A 12,911-nucleotide genomic window follows, 5' to 3' on the forward strand; every position below is an offset into this window, starting at 1 on the left:
AAAGCCTCCAGATTGTGGGTTGGCGAAAGTTCCACGCTCTGTCGCAAAGGGCCTTTCTCTCTCATGCAGTCAAGCAGGGCAGTTGAACAAGTCTCAACTGATAACAACAGCAGTACATCATTTCATGGGTCTGAAATTAAGCATAACATACATTCAACTGTATAGCAAATTTATAACTGTTTTCTTAATTTTAATATAAGATTTAAACTGTGGGATTTTCCGACATCATTTAAGAACAGAAATCTTACTTCCGGAAATGATGTGTCCTTCAAATGACCTTGAAGCCTCCAGATTGTGGGTTGGCGAATGTTTCACACTCTGTCGCAAAGGGCCTTTCTCTCTCATACAGTCAAGCAGGGCAGTTTAACAAGTCTCAATTGATAACAACAGCAGTACATCATTTCATGGGTCTGAAATTAAGCATAACATACATTCAACTGTACAGTAAATTTATAACTGTTTTTTATTTTCAATAAAAGATTTAAACTGTAGAATTTTCAACAACATTTAAGAACAGAAATCTTACTGAGGGAAATGATATGTCCTTCAAATGACCTCAAATCCTCCAGATTGTGGGGTTGGCAAAAGTTCCACACTCTGTCGCAAAGGGTCTTTCTCTTATGCAGTCAAGCAGGGCAGTTTAACAAGTCACAAGTGATAACAACAGCAATACATCACTTATTTGGTCTGAAATCAAGAATGATATACATTTTACTAAATTACAGATACACTGATTGCTTTTTATGGCATGTTCAAAACAAAATGATATTCCAATTATGTTAAAATAGAAATCTTACTTCTGGACATGATGTGTCCATCAAATGAACTGAAAGCTCAAAGAAATTTCTTCATGTGTTTTTGATACCGTTCCCTTGACTGCCTTCTGAGATTCATTATTTTTGTTCTGATCAAATGGATTTTTTTCTGTCTGGGAAAATCATTTAGGATTTCTGGATATTTCTGGATGAAGCTGCATATATCACTTGTAACTGTGACGAATGAACAAATAAGGGTATTATGTAAAGAAAAGCAAGTCATGTTAAATTTATTTACTGCACTTTTAAAGAGGCTATAGATCATGGATTTGACAATTTATATATTAAAAGATAGCAAATTAACTTTGAAAAGAAGGTATCTTTCTCAACTTTATACAGTTCTACAATTTAAAAACAGTTGTTGAGGCTCAATTTTTTATCAAAAACAAAGTACCATGTAATTTTCCTTTGTTTCCAGATTCAGACACATCATCAATATAAGTACGGAAAAATCTTTTAACAGCAGCATCCTCGTTTGATGACCAGATATGCTTTTTGCCTTTGGCTATTGTGTCCTCTACAAAAGCCAAAAAATCATATTGACTATTTTTTTACCCTTCATTTTTGAAAAGTGTTTTAAGAGTGACTCTCTTGAAATAATTTAAAAATTTATTTCATTCCGTATGAATTTAGATTTTTCTACACAGGTGAGTTAAGTCTAGGTATAGGCGTTTCTATGCAAATGAGCTAATAAAAAAAGCATAAGAGGTATATTTATTATTCAGAGAAAGTGTTGATTTATTTTCTTTTGCATACTTAGTACCCACGATATGTTATAGCCAATACACATTATGACGTCATATTATGACGTCACTGATCTTACCTACTGGAGGTAATAAAACACATCAACAAAACAGCTTCGGCGCAAGGAATTAGCCTATTTCTTTTTAAATAAAAATTGTATAATGCTAAGAAGAATATTCTATAGATTAATAAAACTGCTGCACAAATCCTAGGCATTTTTTCATTTGATCAGAATTTGAGGAAACTTATACCAGACTGTACATTTTTACCCTTATTCAACTTAAAACTTTTCAAATAGAAATTATACAACCAAGCTGTTGATATTTGTGCAGCAATGCCGGCAAACCTTTGAATATTTTGCTTCTAAATATACCTTGTTTCAGTTAAATAAAATAGAGCATGCCCTTGCACCGAAGCATTTTTGTTGATATCCATTATAATCTTGTGTTGTAAAGAACAATGACGTCATAATATGACATCATAATGTGTACTGGCTATGTCACGTCGTGGGTACCTAGTATGTATTAGACAATAAGTTTTAACTTTCTCTGTATAATAGATATAGTCCTTAGGCATTTTAATTAGATAATTTGGATAGAAACGCCTATACTTAGCCTTAACTCACCTGCGTAAGATTTATAAACCATGTGTTCTGAGTAAATGTAATAAATAGTAACTATGTACAGTTGAACTTCGGTATCTCGAACACGGATATCTCGAATACCATGGATATGTCGAAGTGATTTTGAAGTCCTAAGCACTTATTTCTTAAGTATTTTACCCTGGATATTTCGAATTCTTGGATATCTCAAAGTATTTCCTTGGTCCCTTGAAGTTCGAGATAACGAGGTTTGACTGTATATACACATTTACTTAAACATTTATCAAGTCTAACTATGTTTTTACCATCTGTGGATACTTTATCATCCTTGTCTGATGGTTCATCAGATGAGGAACTATCCTCACAAATGTAAGAAACGACATTCCTGGAACGTTTTATCACACTAGGGCCAGGAATCTAGAATATATTATAGTTGAAAACTTGCAGATTTGACGCAAAAATATATACTGTCAATCACCTTTATTCTCAAGACAGTGTGCTTGCAAAAATTTCATTTACACATATATTACTATTCCATTGAAATGATTATAGAGAGCAGTAACTCCAGTTTGTGAAAACTTTGTCTTGCTAATTAAGAATTAATGATTATCTTGTGAAAATAGGTGTCACAAACATTAAGTGATCTATGGTAGTTTTGTTTAGTACATTTATAATAAATACCTCATTTTCGGAAATGTCATCATCCTTTCTAGTTCTCTTCAACCCTGTAAACAATGATACCTATATTATTATTCATGTCATCTTCTACATAAAGATTCAACATTTTTAATTTCAAACTGTTGATTACTTCTACTCACCAGTATACAGTCAAACCGTATTACCTCTAACTCAGAAGTATCTATTATTTAATTATTGAAATATTGGTTTAAAAAAACCCATAAAGAATGGGTCGGTACTTCTGACTCACTTTGAAAAATTAAAATGTTTACCTGATGTATTTTCTCTGTTTTTTCCTTGCATTTTGTATTCTATAGAAAAAAAGGTTATGTAATACCAACACTAGTACATCTTGAAGAATTTTTTCTCTTTGCTACATAATTTAAATATAATACATGTATTCACATCATAGCTTTAAATCTTTCATAATAGATTTTAAATTTCTTGAAAATTTTGATTTTTTAAAAGAATTAATTGCTCAATCATCTTCAGGTTTTACATCGAAAGGAATAAAACAAGAGGCCCATGGGCCATAATGGTCACCTGACTCGGTTTGACCCTTTTGTTCTTAATCAAATTTTTTTTCTATTGCATACTGAAAGGAAAGAAACACAGGGTAAATTTTTGAAGTGAATTTATGCTTATTTTTTTAAACATATTTTCCAGTAATGTTATCTTTCATTTAAAGTCAACTTTAATCAATAAGATACCAAAATTTCATTTTATTTTGACTATTATTGAGTTACTGAAATTCATATGATGCAACTCCAAAAAGGTGGGCTAATATGCTTTAAAGAATTTTCAAATTTAATTTACCTTTTTTTCATGCTTTGTAAACATTTAGTACATAAAACTTTTCACAATATATCACATGCAAATTTATTCAGATAAAAAAAATTAAATATCATCAGGCTTACCATCATTTGCAGCAAGCACTGTCAATGTATTCATTACGCAAAGCCAGGCATCCTCTGTAAAGAATTTCTTTGCGTGACTTTGTACATTTTTATCTAAAACTAGACTGCTTCTGTTTCTCAACTCCTCCGGATTAATAGTCACATGTTCTTCATCAATTTTTGTATAGAAGTTAAGAATGTCAGACAAAGACATATCTGCTGCCATTAATTCAATGAATTCTGCAAAATACAAAAAAGACAAATATTATGTCATTAATCCTAATGAATTTTAAAGAAATTAAAATTTTTTTTGTAACAAAAGCATTTCATATTTCTTGAAAAAAAAAACCCATTGGTAATCAGAAATTACAGAGAACACCTCATTAAAAACAATATTGTTTTTAAAAAGACAAAGCCCTATATTAAAATAATAATCTAGTAGGGTACAGCCCAAGATGTAAAATTTTGGCAATTTTGATCTGATAGGGCTTGCAGTTACTTCGGAATAGACTTACTAGTATCCAAAAACTTCGAACTAGTCACTTATCCAGAAAATGTAATTCAAATGCGGAATCTGAAGCAAGTTTGAGAATGTTCATCCCTTGATGCATCATCCATGCAAATTTGATTCAAATAGACCTTATGGTTTTTAGTAAAATACCTGACCCAAAACTTTAACTTTAAAACTTTAGGGAACAGCAGTATTTAAAAATAGGCCCAAAGGCCTCATAGAGGCCACCTGAGTATCAAGCAACAACAAAATGAAATTCACAATTTTGAAATAGGCACAATTGCTAATCATAACTGCTTACTTTGATTACTTAATACCCGGAGGTAGATCAGAGGAGCAAAAAAAAAAAACAAAAACATTTCCATTATACAATCCATAGTGCTCCACCCAACAGGAGCCCCTGGCCCTGGGGCCACAAATTTCACAATTTTCAAAAAGGCACCTTGGTTCACCATAAATGGTTAATTAATACCAAAGAGCAGATTTCAATGCATTAATTCATTTTTCAGAATATGTACCCCCTCCCCACGGTACCCCTGACGAGGGTCCATGACATTCATCATAATTTTAGAAGAAGCACCTTTCTTCATCATAAAAATATACATAGATCATTGGTGTTATATCCAGGAGCAAAGGGGAAAAAAATCCAAGAATTCAAGCATTTTCACTATATAATCAATAGGGCCCACCCTAGAGTGAGTGACTCAGGTAACTTAAAAAGATAACTGCACCAAAAACTTAAACCTAGAATGCCGACACTGATGCTTAGAGTATCACATAAGCTCTCCCCAACTTTGTTAATGCGAGCTGAAAATACTAGGTAATCAAGGAGTACAAAGATCATCTCAACAAATGATGCATACATAAAGTACATATAATGATATGCTTATGCAATTAATTTTAGCTAGACACGAAACAGCATACAATCAATCAATACTGTAAACATATTATATTTAGCGGTGTATTCTATTTAGCGACTTTGGTGGAAAGCTTGAGTCCGTTAAATCAAGTACATTGCTAAATGTCTTCTAAATCATACATTTATATCTAGCACATTCAGATAGCGCTAAATCAAATCTATGCTAACTTGTTGGAAACTTAATTTCCGCCAAATATTGTACACGCCAAATATAATACTTTTACAGTTTTTCAACTTTGTTCCTTTTTTTCCATTCAAGATATTCCTCATACACATGGATTACTAAACTATCAAACATACCAGAGAGAGTTTCAACTTGAACTTCTTTGGCACTTGACTTCTTTGAGTTGGATAGGGCTGTAAGAATAACTCTTTACATTTATCATCATCTTACATGTATTATACCAGTATCATCATAATTTTCTTCATGATTATTGAAACAACTTTGGTAGAATTGTATTTCAGTGTAATAGTTTTAATAGGATATAAATTTGTTTGATTAAAGAATGCATGCATAAACTTACATGTATCAATGTTGCCTTCCAACTGATTTAAAAATTTTCCAACTTTTGTAATTGTTCTCATAGCTGGAGGGCATTGATAAACGTTTTCATTCATTTGCTTTGAATGCCCAAGGTGTTTGTAAAACATTTCTCTATCACTTGGTGACACATCTAGCAGAGCATAAGAAGTGGCAACATAATGTCTCATATCTGTTGCACTTATATTATGCTCCAACCCTGCTTTTTTGCATAAATTACTAACTGCATACCACCCTGAAGCATGATTCTTTGAATGCTTCATGTTTGGGAAAGCATATTTATTCTTCTCATTAATTTGAGCAGCTCTGCGTACCTCACAATCTGTTAAAATTTTCATAGGTTGCCAACAGTCCTTGGGTATAAGAAGTGGCACCAACTTGGATACCTTAGAGGCATGTATGTAGGCTATTTTATTTTCACACAGTAACTTTTTTTCTATGTCATCTTCAACATGCTCAACTTTTTCTTGGTCAATCCATACGTCTTGGAGGGCATCTTCCCAGTCTTTAATGGTCATTCTGCTGGGTTCTCCACCTCTCCTGGCATTAAAGAGTGTTAATCTGCATACTACAGCATCTCGTAGCTGGCTAAATTTTGTATAATCTAAAGTTTCAAACATATCTGCGGAAAGTCTCTCAATGATATCTTTTGTACAGTCCCTTAACTGCTCTATTTCTTTTTCACTTGGTAGTCTGACTGGCCTTCTTAAATCTGACTGTCTCTTTTTAACCACTGACTCCTCAGCACTGGCAAAAAAGGAAGGCCAAATCAGCTGTAAAACTGAAATGAATTTTGCCATTTCTTCTGCTTTTTCATCTTGTTTCAGCAAAAGGTAATTTGCCCTCATTACCTTGCAAACATCAGATATCAGATAACGCAGAGAAACTTTCAAGCCATTTTTTACTGCTTTTGTTTCTTTGTCTGTTGTCATTGAACAAATAGCATCTTGAATATAGAGAATGAAATCTCTATCGAACATCTGGCTGCATGAATTCAATTTTATACATGGGTTATCTTTTGAAACTATCTGTTTAAACTCCATGAAAAGATGAGCTAGGCGTCTAAGGTTTGACATTAAAGATGACCTTTTTTCTGTTCTTTTTTCAGTGCCCTCAAAATTTTGGAAGCAGAGATAACCATATCTTTTGATCCAGTCATCAGATCGAATCAAAGCTCCAACTTCATTATCATGAAAGCAATTCAGAATCTCTTGTATATATGAATCTGAAAAGATTGGCTGGGTACCTAACAGTTTAATGCTAAATGTTGTTGGGTAGTCAGTTGTACCTTCTGCAGAGGAACACCTTTTCTTGTGTCTGTTTATGATCTTTTTGTGATAGAACCCTTTACAAAGGGAACACATAGCCAAAGAATCATTCTCTTGTCTTCGCTGATTCATAAGCTTGCTGTAGTCTGGATTTTCTTTCATAAGAACATCAGTATTGGCTTTGAAAATCCCCTCTTTTTTCATTTTTTCAAACTCTTTGTCTCTCAGATCCTTAGGTAATGCTAATGCAGCTTTAACACTTTCTTCAAACTTGTGTCTTCTTTTTATGTGATCCGTGAGTCGAGAAGCCATTGTTCCGCAAAATGGGCATGGTCTTCTTGGTCTGGATGTTTTAGATTTGTCTTTGTTTCCTTTAAATAATTTATAGACTATATAGCTTATCAAAGAATTATAAACAGTAAGCATGCTTCTTTCTAAGATATACAATAAAATCTTTTATCTGAAATGTGAATATAATAGTACTGTGGAGTTAATGAAGTTCATGCACACATTAAACAGTATTCTTTTAATGTCGGGGTCACTCCTTGAATACAATGACGTCATTTTTTTTTATCAATTAATTCATGTAATTCATGTATATATCCAAGATTTATCAATTTCCTTTCAGAAGATATAGCTTATATCTGTAAATAAACTGACTCTTATTAAGATCTTAATTCTTAATTAAAGAACAAGGTATGGATTCAATACAAATCTGGCCCTGTATTTTCTTAAGGACATATGCAACGTAGTTTGAATTTTATTGGCCTTTTTCCTGGAGTTGAAGAGTTCCACTACATGAAGGACCTGTGTGCAATGCTTTTAATGTCTATATATGGTGTTATACACCTCTTTTAAAACAAATTTGAAGAAAAAAATCTGGAATTTAAGTTAATATATTTTTTTTAATATATATATTTTTCCTTGCATATTGCAAGAATTTTCATTATTTGATATCTGTTCAAACCCCCTGGAAACGCATGCTGATTTTTTGTCTAAGAACATGTAATGGTACTATAATTTTAAATTTAAAATATCTTGAAAAATTAGCAGTAGGTAAGGTACATAGCGTATGTCCTTAAATTAAGAAAAGTAACGTAAGAAATTAAAATCATGAATGTGTGCATTTTCCCATATATACTTTTAAAATGCAGAAGACATCAATTTTCAGTAGAATTTTCTTTCAGAAAACATACAACGCATGCATCGCCTAGGAAGATTTGGGGAAATCTGATTTTTCAAAGCATTTTACACAATATATCCAACAAGAGGCCCATGGGCCTTATAGGCAACCTGAGCATCTTGCAACAACTTTCTAACCATTGAATTTGGTTCACGTTTTAAACCAGAGTCCATGACATTCACAATTGCCCATCTTAACTATACACTTAGCATGCTTAGTTTTGTTACTTAATCCCCATAGGCAGAGTAAGGAAACAAAAAAATGCATTTCAACTAATCAATTATATCAGCAATAATCAGCATTGCCCCGACCCCACAGGAATCCATGACCCTGGAGCCAAACATTTCATAATTTTGGAAAAGGCACCCTTGCTTAACATGAATGTTAGATTAATACTAAGGAGCAGATTTTAAAGCATTAATGCATTTTCAATATATAATCAATAGAGCCCTGCCCTTACACCAGAACCCCTGACCCTGGGGCAATGAAGTTCATAATTTTAAAAGAGGCACACCTCCTTACCATAACTTTACATTAGATTTGTTTGTTTAATAACAAGGAGCAGAGATGAAGATTTTCAAAGAAATAATGCATCTTCACTATATAATCAATAGAGTTCCGCCCTAACACCAGAACCCCTGACCCTGGGGCCATGAAATTCACAACTTCGGAAAAGGCATCCTTCCTTATCACTACAGTACTATACATTATATTTCTTTCTTATATACCAAGGAGCAGGGACGAAGATTTTCAAAGAAATAATGCATCTTAACTATATAATCTATATAATCCCACCTTATCACTAGAACCTCTGATACTGGGGCCATGAATTTCACAAATTTGATAGAGGACTTTATGCTTATTACATTCATGACTACAGTTTGACTGCTTGATGTCTAGGAGTAAAGTAAAGAAGAAGATATTTTAAAGATTGCATTAATTGAAGTGGTTTTTGTCCCACCCCTCAGGCCCCAGGGGGACAGGGACCATGAAATTCACAATTTTTGTTCCCCATCACTCATAGATGGTATATGCCAAAATTGCCTGAAATTGGTTGAGCGGTTGCAGACAAGAAGCTGAAAATGTTCAAATGTTAAAACAGGACGCACCATGCACAACGTACAACAACAGACCGAAACGGATAGCAATAGGTCTTTACTTAGGTGATAGCAACAGGAGTTTATTTAGGTGACTTAAAAGAACAAGGTACGGTTTCAATACAAATCTTGCCCTGTGTTTTTCTTAAAAATGAAAATGATGTAAAAAAATTAAAACTCATGCTTTCTGAATTATTGAAATTCCATGCAGAAAGATCATACAAATTTTTTTTCTCACATGACCTTCTAATTGTGATGTCATAAACTTGTGCATTTTCCTGTAATTTCTTAAAAAGTTGCAGAAGACACCAATTTTCAATGGAATTTTCTTTCAGAAAATATTGTCCACAGGCATCGCCCACAAAGATTTTGAGATATGTGATTTTTCGAAGAATTTTACACAACATATCCGAAAACTAATCTGGGCGACGGCTGTGGACACTATTTTCTTAAGGAAAATAACCCTTAAAATGGGTCATTTTGAGGCTTTTTCTGTTTAAAATAGAGAAATGCATCAAATTAATGACATCATATATCCAGAATGGTACTCCATCATGCCATATTCTTTCCTGTTTTTTCACAGTCATATGCTCAACTAATATTTAAGCCAGTTTCAAAACTTTTTGAAAACATTAAATTTTTAGGGCACAATAAAGATAAAACCATACCTTCTTCTTTGAAATGGGCGACAACTGCAGACACTATTTTCTAAAGGAGAATAACTACAAAATTTAGTCATTTTGAGGCTTTTCTACATAAAACTTAGAAATATACCAAATTAATGACATCATTTTTCCAGAATGGGCCTCCTTCATGCCACATTCTTTAACGAATTATCATAATCTTCTACTCAATTCATATTATAGCCTATTTCATAACTTTCTAAGAAATTTTTAGGGTACAGTAAAGCATAAACCGTACCTTCCTCTTTACACGCCAAAGAGTTAAACTAAATGGACCAGAAGTGAAAACAATTGCCATAGGTTTCTAATAACTTACTAAACTACCTGTCCATGTATATAAGCATTTGAATTTAATTTGTCAATTCGATAGAAATAATTCGTGTTTTCAAGATATACTGTACTTTTGTTAGCATACATGCCAACTTTCCTGATTTTTTAAAGGACCCTACTGCCTTTACCACCAACGCCCTCCCAACCCCCATTGCAATTCTTTTTTCTGAGGTAGGCAAACAACTTTACAATGAAATTTGGAGAGAAAAAAAATTCTTTTAATTTTTTTTACCACATTTCTTTTTTAATTGCAGATTTTCTGTTTTCATTCTTCTACAAAAAGACTTTTAACAAAAAAATATTTCCTATTCTTTTTAACCTTTAGTCATGATAATTGCATTGCATACCTGCTGAGTTGGGACAATCTGTATCTTGTTTTCCTTCAGTTGTACCATTCTCACCACTGTTTTGAGAATATGGATTAGATGTTGTAAAATTGCTGCTGAGATTTATCTGAAATTAAAAGTGTTCATAATGTTTAAATTATTGGTACATGTGTACTAGCAATCTGAAAATATTTTAGTCATATGTTAAGGACAAGTTTACTTAGCCTCTGACAAGTATATAAACAATATTCTCACACAGTAATAATATAAGTTGCAGTATTGTTCTCAAAAAGAAAATTTGAAAAGATTTTACACAATAAGAAAATGCAAAATAATTATTTTGTATTCCTCATGAAGTCTAGGGGTTATGGTGTGAACAAACTGGAAACTATTTCATGATGCTTGCATGGTTGTATCTCAAATTTTAGAATTTTCATATAAATTGTTAGGCCATGCTTTTATTTCGTGTTGACAGATTTTCATATAACATGATTATGACAATTAGTACATGGTGGGTGAAATTTTTTTTGCAATTTTTGCATATGCCCTGCATTGGCAAAATATCTTTAAAAAAATAAAAAGAAATGATGCACATTAAGTTATTTTACTCCTAAGTGAACCCTATTACTTTTACCTCATGCCCAATGCCCTCTTGCACCGAGTCTTGTCCAATCTCCTCTGGCACTAAGTCTTGTTCAATCTCTGGCATTGAGTCTTGCCCAATATCTTGTGACACAGAGTCTTGTCCAATCTCCTCTGGCATTGAGTTGTGCCCAATCTCCTCTGGCACTAAGTCTTGTCCAATCTCCCCTGGCACTGAGTCTTGCCCAATCTCCTCTGGCATTGAGTTTTGCCCAATTTCCTCTTGCACTGAGTCTTGTCCAATATCCTCTGGCACTGAGTATTGCCCAATCTCCTCTGGTACTGAGTCATGCCCAATCTCCTCTGTTACTAAGTCTTGCCCAATTTCCTCTGGCACAGAGTTCTGTCCAATCTCCTCTGGCACCGAGCCTTGCCCAATCTCCTCTGGTACTGAGTTTTGCTCTATCTTCTTTTGCACTGAGTCTTGCTCAATATCCTCTGGCACTGGGTTTTGCCCAATTTCCTTTGGCACTGAGTTCTGTCCAATATCCTCTGGCACTGAGTCTTGCCCAATCTCCTCTGGGACTGAGTCATGCCAAATTTCCTCTTGCACTGAGTTTTGTCCAATATCCTCTGGCACTGAGTCTTGAACAATCTTCTCTTGCAGTGATTCTTTAACAATTACCCCCTGTAGTGGCTCTTGAACTATCACCTCCTGTAGTGGCTCTTGAACTATCACCTCTTGTAGTGGCTCTTGAACTATCACCTCTTGTAGTGGCTCTTGGACTATCACCTCCTGCAGTGGCTCTTGCACTATCACCTCCTGTAGTGGCTCTTGAACTATCACCTCCTGTAGTGGCTCTTGAACTATCACCTCCTGTAGTGGCTCTTCAACTATCACCTCCTGTAGTGTATCCAATGGTAATTTTTTAAGCAGCACTCTGCATTCTTTTTTCTACAAAAAAAGTCATAAAATAATGCTGATAATCTAGATAATAAGGCCAGTCTTTTTAATTTCTTGGATTAAAGATTTTTTTGTAAATCTTTTATAGAACTGTGTGATGCCACACTACAGTAGGTGGTCGTGGTTTGAACCAACTTGAAAATGCGCTATCGAGGATGCTTCCATATAATATGAGTGATCTTGGCTGATCTTGGCTTTGCTGTTCTTGAGAAGATTTTACAGTTTTCCTATTTATTTCTATGTAAAACTTTAATTGTCCATACTACCCCTTGGGGTATGATTTGAACAAATTTTAATCAACACTACCTATGGATTCTTAGATATAATTATGACTCATTATGGCTCTGCTGTTCTTTACCAGAAGATTTTTTTTTTTAGATTTCTCCTATGTATTCCTAAAGAAAACTGACCTAATTGTTGCCCTACCCTACCCCAAGGGTGTCATAATTAAAAAAGATTCTAAATTATTTCAGTGATTCTGCTATATAAACATAATTAATCATCGCATCCTGCAAATAATATTAAAGATTCTTCCTATTTATAACCATGTAAAACTTTGCTTACCCATAATTGCCCAAACCTACACCCAGGTGTCATGATTTGCACAAATTTGAATCCTAACTATCTGAAGTTACTTCCTTATCAACATGACTAATCATGGCTTAACTTGATAAAAGTTTCAAAGAGGGATTCTTCTCCTATTTATTGTTTTTAACAAAAAGTGTTTGTAAAACACTGATGCTCTCATATGGCAGCTTGTGGTTAAGGTTTAA

At 33.7% G+C, this 12,911-nt stretch overlaps 1 protein-coding gene across 1 annotated transcript in view; it reads right to left on the reverse strand.

The window, feature by feature from the left end:
- Positions 1-674: 674 nt before the first annotated feature.
- Positions 675-12,911, reverse strand: part of LOC133201942 (uncharacterized) — an 80,565-nt gene continuing 68,328 nt past the window's right edge. The window contains exons 6-16 of the mRNA XM_061337730.1: positions 11,227-12,129; positions 10,614-10,719; positions 5,689-7,344; positions 5,465-5,521; positions 3,756-3,974; positions 3,111-3,149; positions 2,842-2,885; positions 2,466-2,577; positions 1,210-1,332; positions 866-989; positions 675-687 (exon numbers count right to left, since the gene is read on the reverse strand). Of these exons, the coding sequence (XP_061193714.1) occupies positions 675-687; positions 866-989; positions 1,210-1,332; positions 2,466-2,577; positions 2,842-2,885; positions 3,111-3,149; positions 3,756-3,974; positions 5,465-5,521; positions 5,689-7,344; positions 10,614-10,719; positions 11,227-12,129 (3,396 nt within the window). The remainder of the gene's footprint in view (positions 688-865; positions 990-1,209; positions 1,333-2,465; positions 2,578-2,841; positions 2,886-3,110; positions 3,150-3,755; positions 3,975-5,464; positions 5,522-5,688; positions 7,345-10,613; positions 10,720-11,226; positions 12,130-12,911) is intronic.

The sequence above is a fragment of the Saccostrea echinata genome, unplaced genomic scaffold (genome assembly GCF_033153115.1).
Source record: "Saccostrea echinata isolate AGI-Se365-2 ecotype Australia unplaced genomic scaffold, CSIRO_AGI_Sech_v1 ptg000046l, whole genome shotgun sequence".
NCBI classification, from domain to species: Eukaryota; Metazoa; Mollusca; class Bivalvia; order Ostreida; family Ostreidae; genus Saccostrea; species Saccostrea echinata.